At 40.2% G+C, this 9224-nt stretch overlaps 1 protein-coding gene across 1 annotated transcript in view; it reads left to right on the forward strand.

Moving 5' to 3' along the window:
- Positions 1-5317, forward strand: part of KCNB2 (potassium voltage-gated channel subfamily B member 2) — a 388070-nt gene extending 382753 nt beyond the window's left edge. The window contains exon 3 of the mRNA XM_028518565.2: positions 3129-5317. Within this exon, the coding sequence (XP_028374366.1) occupies positions 3129-5285 (2157 nt within the window). The 3' untranslated portion in view covers positions 5286-5317. The remainder of the gene's footprint in view (positions 1-3128) is intronic.
- The last annotated feature ends 3907 nt before the right edge of the window (positions 5318-9224 follow it).

Raw genomic sequence — 9224 nt, forward strand, 5'->3', positions numbered from 1 at the left:
GGACTAGGTGTGCATTGTCCTGGGTTTCGTTTTCGGGTGTGACTGGGATTAGCAAAAATGCTTTAGTTTATAAGCAGAATCACCAAATGTTTGAGGTAAAAGGAACCTTGGAGATGATCTAATCTGGATCACCAAGGGGGCTGACTAGCATCACACAGATAATTGTTTGGAATTTCTGCTTCATTTGCTATGTACAAACAGAAGTCTATTTGCTAGAGCTGAGAGAAACCACCAACTCTAGAGGCCAGTTGTTGGAGGTAACAGAATTAAAAACCTAACTTCTGCAAAGTTATGATAAATGAAGCAATACCTAAATTCCATAAGGGTTTGCTGTACTAAAGTAAATCCCCATGTTGGGAAGTGTATCCTGTAGCCTAGAGCAAAAATTCACATTTGTTATATTTATTGTGTTTAAAAAAATGCAATAAGCAATAAACTTGCATTTGGGTTATTACATCACATATCATCCTTGGTATATATTGAAAAAAATCTGTCTAAGGGGTTGTTTTCTGGAAGAACTCTAAGTTTCACACAATATTTAAAATAAGCCATTTCTTTATGTTGGGAGCAAGTGGATTTTGACAGATTGAATGTGAGCATGAGACAGAAAGTATTGTACTTTAAAACCTTATGGTTTCTTTAACATGAATGTGGAGTCCCTAATGGCTGGAGTGTTAGTTTTTTGCTTTAGCAATTCTTTTTCTTCAAGAATATACTCCAGTACATTTTCAGGTGTTGAAGGCATCCATATTTGTGAAGTTGCCATCAAGTAGACCACAGACTGCATTATCTTTATTTCCCAAAATTAGCTACCAAAGTAAAATGACCTATAATCTAGCTCTGTTTGTTGAGTCAAGGGAATCTGAAGGTCCACCTTGGACCGTCCACTTTGTTTTGTGTTCAAAAGGTTGAAAGGTAATAGAATGGTTTCATTCATATTTCTCCTTTTCTTCTTGCTCTGTGAAGTGATAAACATTAGTAACATGCATCCAAAATGGTCAGGTGAACAAATATGATATGGGAAATCTAGAATATGGATTATCAGTACAAGGGTGATGGCAGTCATCCCAGTACTTAAAATACCCAAAGTATATTAGCAACAGTGTGATCTCTTAGAAAATACAGAAGGATCTAGTCCTTTATGGCAAGAGTTTAATGAATGGATAGGATCTGACCAGTGCTTCCTAAGGTATATTTCAGTAATAGAATATTATAAATGTCACCTTGCCATTGGCTTCTGAGGGTAGAAATTCAAGGTGAGCATTCCTAACTTGCCCTTAGTAAAACCTCCAAGTCCATTATCTATGGGTTTACCTAAACCTTCAGTCTCCTAGGGTAGGTGAACAGAACCTTTATTGTAATACATTGATCTACATTTTTAAAGGAAGCCCTGAAGTATGCTCAAGTAAAAAGTACTTAACTTAGTTTTGTTTGAAAAGAAAATATAAAAGAACTAATAATTAAATACTGTTCTTTAACTTAAAGAACAATAAATCTGTATTTAATATCTGCAACACATTCTGAAATATATTTTCCCATGGTTTTACTTTATAGCAATTTAAAAAGAAAGTTAGCAGCTGGAAGAAAAAAATGAAATCTATAAGTAAGGCATAAGAGGAGGAAAGAGGAAAGGTAAGAAGAATGGCCCAGAAGTAGAGAAACTTAGAGGGATAAATGGAAGAGGGAGAAAGAAGAGCAAGAGAAGTTCAGAAGTCCTGATGTCAGTTAGAGATAAACTAATTTTTTCACAGTCTAATTTTTATTAATCTATGTGGCCTCAAGATGTTTAATCATTGTTTTTTGAAATGTGTACTAGATATTGAATCTCTAAGCAGTCACTGTCAGAGGTACAAACAATAACTGAGATCAATGACCTCTCCCAAGGTCATTGGCAAAGGTCAGATGAAACCAGGCCAGACCTGACTAGGTAAGGGAGGTCTACCTAGGTAAGAATTGTGTGCTCTAGGTACACAATATTTTCACTAAGCAAATTAAGTGTTTCCTTCCACTGCCTTCAAACCTTGATCTCCACACCTATCTTATCCACCTAGAACACTGGGTTCCAGTGAGGAAATCTGAAATGGGCTGTCAGAATCTCACATGGTTTTACAGATTTCCCACATATCTGTTCTTGGCCTTCATCTTTCAAGACCAAAGTTCTGTTCATTTCAGCCTCTAATAATGGGAGGAACTTTTATAACAACCATGACATAACTATGATTGTTGGCTTCATTCGATAGACGTGTAAACTGAAACGCAGAGGTTAAATAACTTGCCCAAGGTTACACAGTAAGCAGTAAAGCCAGGTTCCGAGCCAGGAATGTCTGACTGTAAAACCCAGTCACTGGACCCTCATTTTGCATATCCTGGGCCGTCCTTTTTCCTTCCACATCTGGCTTCTGGCTGCTGCTCCTCTGCCTACAGTGTCTGCCCCACACCCAGATCACCATGGACAGTCTTCAAGCTCTTCTTCATGAAACCTTCCTGGACTGAATAAGTTGGCTCATAATCTTCCTTCCCCACATGAGGCTGCCCAGCGTCCATATATCTCAGGCTCTCCTGAGTCAATTTTGCCATCAGTGCTAACCACATAAACAGTATTTGTTCTAAGAGAAACACTGTTGTCCCAAGTGCCATTATTATCTCTCCATGTGTAGGTCTGCATTCATGTCTTTAGTTACAGAATAAAACTTCTAGAAATCATGAATCCCTTCCAGCTTATATAGCATGTATGGTGATTCATTTCAGAAAACACAAAGCAAGGAGTTAGGAGAAAAAAAATTACCCATAACCAAGACAGGAGAGATTATTGCTCCCCCAAAACTATTTCCAGTGGTGGTTACTCCCAGAAATATGCCTAAGAACACTGGGCAATGAAGGGAAAAATGGATTTTTTTCAAATTATGTAGGCCCTAGAATTTAAATGTATGTACTACATTAGGCTTCTGAGTGAAGTTAAGTGGTAAAAAGTGAATATTGGTATTGGTTAGGGAATTTCAGGTTGCAAAGTTACCTTCTTGGAATATCTTAGAGCAATCCATATCCTTTAAAGAATGATAAATCCATGCTTCCTAGCTGCCCACATAACCAAGAGGATTCACTCACTTGCACTTTCTTCTCTTTTCCAGATCTTGGCCATTGTGTCTATCCTGTTCATCGTACTCTCCACCATTGCCCTGTCTCTCAACACCCTGCCAGAGCTTCAGGAAACAGATGAATTTGGACAAGCCAATGACAACCCCCAGTTGGCACACGTGGAGGCAGTGTGCATTGCTTGGTTTACCATGGAATACCTTTTACGCTTCCTATCCTCACCAAATAAGTGGAAGTTCTTTAAAGGCCCACTCAATGTCATTGACTTGCTGGCCATCTTGCCATATTACGTCACCATCTTCCTCACGGAGTCCAACAAGAGTGTCCTGCAGTTCCAGAACGTGAGGCGCGTTGTTCAGATCTTCCGTATCATGAGGATCCTCAGGATTCTGAAACTCGCCAGGCACTCAACAGGCCTACAGTCTCTGGGTTTCACCCTCCGACGGAGTTACAATGAGTTGGGCTTGTTGATACTGTTTCTGGCCATGGGGATAATGATATTTTCCAGCCTGGTGTTTTTTGCTGAGAAGGATGAAGATGCTACGAAGTTCACCAGTATCCCGGCATCATTTTGGTGGGCCACCATCACCATGACTACTGTAGGCTACGGTGACATCTACCCAAAAACTTTACTGGGGAAAATTGTGGGTGGCCTCTGCTGTATTGCTGGGGTTCTGGTGATTGCCCTTCCTATCCCAATTATTGTGAACAATTTTTCTGAGTTTTACAAGGAGCAGAAACGCCAAGAGAAGGCAATTAAAAGGAGGGAGGCTCTTGAGCGGGCCAAAAGGAATGGAAGCATCGTCTCTATGAACTTAAAAGATGCCTTCGCTCGCAGTATGGAATTGATTGATGTGGCTGTGGAGAAGACAGGAGAATCAGCCAAAATGAAGGACTCCACCGACGATAATCATCTGTCTCCTAGCCGGTGGAAATGGGCCAGGAAGGCTCTGTCAGAAACCAGCTCCAACAAGTCTTATGACAATAAGTACCAGGAGGTTAGTCAAAAAGACTCCCATGAGCAGCTGAACAACACTTCTGCCTCCAGCCCACAACATCTGAGTGCCCAAAAACTGGAGATGCTATACAATGAGATCACCAAGACACAGCCTCACTCTCACCCCAACGCTGACAGCCAGGAACAGCCGGAGAGGCCATCTGCCTATGAAGAAGAGATCGAGATGGAGGAGGTGGTCTGCCCACAGGAGCAGCTGGCTGTGACGCAGACCGAGGTCATCGTGGACATGAAGAGCACCTCCAGCATCGACAGCTTCACCAGCTGTGCCACCGACTTCACCGAGACTGAGAGATCGCCGCTGCCACCACCCTCTGCTTCTCACCTGCAGATGAAGTTCCCGCCTGACCTCACAGGGACAGAGGAGCACCAAAGAGCCAGGGGCCCTCCTTCCCTAACACTCACCAGAGAGAAAGGCCCTCCAGCCCTGGATGCCACCCTAGAATATGTCCCAGTCAATATAACTGGGAACCTCGATGCCAGCAGTTCCCAAAGTGGGCTCCACGATGCTGTACCGTCTGACAATACCTTGGAGAGCCCTAAGAGCTCACTGAAGGGCAGCCAACCAATGAAATCCAGATCACTCAAAGTGAATTTTAAGGAAAACAGAGGCAATGCCCCACAGACCCCACCCAGCACAGTCAGGCCACTGCCAGTCTTGGCAGCTGACTTTCCCATCACCACCCCACAGCTCATCAGTACCATCCTGTTAGAAGAAAACCCCCCACAGGGAGACAGACCCTTGCTGGGTGCTGAGGTCTCAGCACATTGTCAGGGACCTTCCAGAGGGCCAGCCCCTCGGGTTCCCAAGCAGAAACTCTTTCCTTTCTCATCAAGAGAAAGGAGGAGCTTCACGGAAGTGGACACTGAGGAAGACAATGACTTCTTAGAGCTCCAAGGAACCAGGCAGGACATGCAGGCTGACTCCAGCCCTAATTGCTTTGCAGATAAGCCTAGTGATGGAAGAGACCCTTTAAGAGAAGAGGCCTGTGCAGGCTTTTCTTCTCCCCAGGACACAAGTCACAACTGTAGACAAGACATTTACCATGCTGTGGCTGAAGTTAAAAAGGACAATAGTCAAGAAGGGTGCAAGATGGAAAACCACTTGTTTGCCCCAGAAATTCATTCCAACCCTGGAGATACAGGTTATTGTCCAACACGTGAAACCAGCATGTGACTAGTTACAAAAGCAATAAAATTTAAAAAAACTTGTTTCTTAAAAATGCAGTTAATAATACCTGTGAACTAAAACATGGGAAGCTCCCCCTCCAAAAAAATGCATAAAATGTTATTTTTTGCATGGCATGAGCAGTTTAGTTTAAGTACTATTTAAACAAAGAGTCAAGACTGCATTTTGTAACAAACAAACAAAAATGACTGAGAAACAGTGACCAAATAAAGAGGCTCTGTTAGAAACCAGTATTCTGCAATGTCTGACATTTGTGATCCTTTCATTTCAAATTGTAGACAGATTTTCAACTTTCTACTTTTCTGTTACAATGAATTTTAGAATTTGCACATGAAAGGATGAAATGTCATTGCATGCATTCTTAATCACGAGGAGCAAGGTGCTCTGAGCTTGCAAAATGCCTAACTTTGTGAATATTGGGGCCTGAGATACAAAAAGTGTCAAGAACCTATGGAAAGAAGTTTCTGAGACACGGGTACTTCCTTCATAGCTACTAACTGGAGGAGCTGTACAGACTTCTTGTTGCAAATTTGCAACCTTTTTTTAAACCATCTCCCATATCTTGCTTTGGGTTTTAAAGCTCTTCTAAGTACATCTGTGGAAAGGAATACAGTATTTTTATTTCCTTGTGATATAATTCCCAGAGCGCAGTTTTCTTTTCTGCTCCTGCTCTTGTGGTTTTATTTATAAATCATGAACACAAGAAAGATTTAATGACCAGATATCAAAGCTTTTGGAATTTAAGCTTGAAATTTTGACAATCAGTTGTATACCATGCCATAGCCTATTACCAAAATGCATTTTATAAAAACCTGAAAACATGGAAAAAGTTCTATCATACAGCTAAACTTCTTTTTTAATGGCACCCCACATTTGGAAGTCAGTTTTGGGTTCTTTTTAAATGTATAGTGGCCATCTAAAGATGATTGTATGTTCCACTTGTATCCCAGCATAATCCCTTCTAGCTAAAGATCTAAAGATAGAATGTAAATATGCCTCTTGGGAATTGCAAAAAGTGACTTTAACAAACTAAAAGCAGAGCTGCTTAAGTGAGAGTTCCACCCCCTTTCTCCCCATACACAAAGTTGGGTTTAAAAAAGATTCACCATAAAAAGCACCCTGACCTGGTAATGGGTCCCCAGGATTTCCCAATGGGGGGAGGGCACACTCCACTTTGGGAGGGCCACAGATGCCAGCAGCACCCCCCAGTAACTGGAGGTGCAGGAACTGGAAACACCCTTCCACATTTCCAACAACATCTCCAAGGGAGGTCAGGATTACCCTTGTGAAAACTGCTTCCAGAATTTCCTACTGAGAACGGTGAAATCCAGAGGAGAAAGGCACTTGCTGGTGGTTGCCTTGCTGGTAAAGTCTGTGCTAGGACCTGGGTCATCTGAATCCACTTTGTTTCACAGGAAACCAAGGCTCAGGCTCCAGATAATACAACTACCAGAAGTGTGATCCTGGACAAGCCTCAGAAACCTCTTCTTGCTCTCAGTTTTGCCCCAATAAAAACTAAGACACAATTATTCCTAAGCTCCCTTAAGCCTTCAAATTCTAATGATTCATGGGTCTCTCAGGAATGCTGAAGTTTTTCCTCAGCATAATGTAGTGTGTATGTGTATGCAGGGAAACAGGAAAAATCTGGGCCAAATTTAAAGCACAACCTTTTGTTTAAAGGAAGAAAATATTCTAAATTTTATTCTATTTTTATAATTTAAAAGGCACTGGAAAAAGTCAACCAATATATTTAGAATCTAACTTAAAGAATAATATTTCTTTATTAACAGAATCTGGTCATTATATCTCAGTTAAGAAAATAAATCTTGATCCTAACTGAAATCCAGGCAGTCCTACTTCTAAAAAGGATTTTAAACATTTTTTTTACTGTGCTTAGAATTTCTAAATGGCTTTCATGTTTGTTTCAAAACATAACCTTTAAGAGTTTATGGCCCTTAATCATTGATATTTATATTACTCATACTTAGTATTTCAGTGTCTAAAACTAAATGTTGGTCAGTTTTTTAAATCTAGAGTGTTTGAATTTTATATATATATACATAGTTTTTCAAGTCAAACAGGTATATCTGCTGTTAGAGGAATAGCAAATAATTTATGCAAATCATTTTTATATCAAATCTCTTGAAGCAATTATTTTCTAATGTCTCCATATTGTCGAGTCACAAATTTTAAAAATGTGTCTGTACAAGTGGACTGGTCTTACTGCCCTGACAATTCACTAATGTCCACTTTTCATGTGTCCACTAGGCCGCCTTGTGAGAACCCTGCTCCAGAATGTTTCATACTAGAAATCTTCCCTACATTAGGAATCCTAGGCATTCCCCTCTAGAAGCATTTCTTGCTAAAAGCTTTTTCCCCTTTAATATTTTTTAAGTTTTAAAAATTATCAAGAACATCCTATAGAAAGCCTAACCTTCGATTCTTAGCCCCTCCAAGCCAAAGGTCTTTAGCTAGGAAAAAAATAAAATGCTCCTCTCAAAACACTTTGACTTTGGTGTTTTACAGGGAGGCAGTTCGAGAGCTGAGGGCTCCCAGAATGCACTTGGGCAGCGCTTCCTAAACCTTGTCAACAAACTGCACTCGACACAGAGGATGAACGTGAATGCCTGAGACAGTCTGGGAATGTACCAAGCACAGAGTTCTTTTAAAATCTTATGTTTTACATTAAAAATTCATGGAAATACTACTGCATTTCGCTCTATAGCATATGTTTCAATATAAAACAAATCATGTTTTACATTACTTATCAACTAGTAAAATTGATACTCATAACTTCTAGTACCTCTTTTGCACCCCGAGGAAACTGTTCCCCAGCTGGAGAAACACTGCCTGGATGGGGGAACATAAATTGGTTGCCTGAGGGGTTGAAGGTTTCTGCTGCTAGAAAAGTGCACTCATCAGTACTATGTCAGTGACCAGGGACAAATGCCAATCAGTAGAGACCATTTGAATGAACTCAAAATAATACAGTCTCTGGAATGGTTACTTTGATTCTTTGGGCTGTTTTAACAACCAGTGCAAATTGCCCCAAGTTTATTTTAGCTCCAAGACTGAGATCAATCTTAAAAGGATAGAAATGGGTACATAGATAAATGTCTTTGGTTAAATCACAGATACAGGAGTGACATACTGAGTAAGTCCCTGTACTTGACCTAGTAAGTCTATAAACATTTTCACTAGAAATGTCTCCACTCTGGCACAGCTAACTGCTTTGAAGTAAGAATTTAAATAACAGTTATCCTGATGTCACTAGGTGTAGTAACAAGGAGAATATGGTCTAAGTGTCTGTCCCCATTAATTTCATGTCAAAACAGTCTCACACGTAGACACAGGCTGAGGAAAGATATCAATTCAACTATTATCTCTCCAAATTTGAATAGTAAAAAATGTCTTATGTATGTAAAGTACTATAATTTCTTGTTGCTCTTAATCACCATAACAGCCTCCTGAAATATATGTAATATTATTTATCCATAAAGGACCAGAGAGGTTATGTATCTTGCTCAAGTTCACATAGGTCACTGGGAAATCATAGACCTTAGCCTCATCCACACCGTCTGGATTCAAGTTAGGCATTCCGCTGTAACACAGTATGTTTGATTAGGGTTTTTTTTCCCCCTATTAATACCTGAAATTATATAAGTAAAACTAGAGGTGCATTTATAGTCAAAAAGTTTGTTTAAAGCAACAGTGAATTGGACCAAGTGGTAGTGACCGATGATAAATGCATCTTTAGCACATATGTTTCCCACTTCAGAATTTTGGTCATAAGATACACATCCCTGTTAAAGAAGAGAATTCATAGCTCATGATGTAACATGACATGCACACTAGGCAGAGGACTAAAGGAACCACTTGGTTTTCTGAAACAAAAAATAAGTAGACTTTAGAACTACCTCTAGTCTA

The sequence above is a fragment of the Phyllostomus discolor genome, chromosome 7 (assembly GCF_004126475.2).
Source record: "Phyllostomus discolor isolate MPI-MPIP mPhyDis1 chromosome 7, mPhyDis1.pri.v3, whole genome shotgun sequence".
NCBI lineage: Eukaryota > Metazoa > Chordata > Mammalia > Chiroptera > Phyllostomidae > Phyllostomus > Phyllostomus discolor.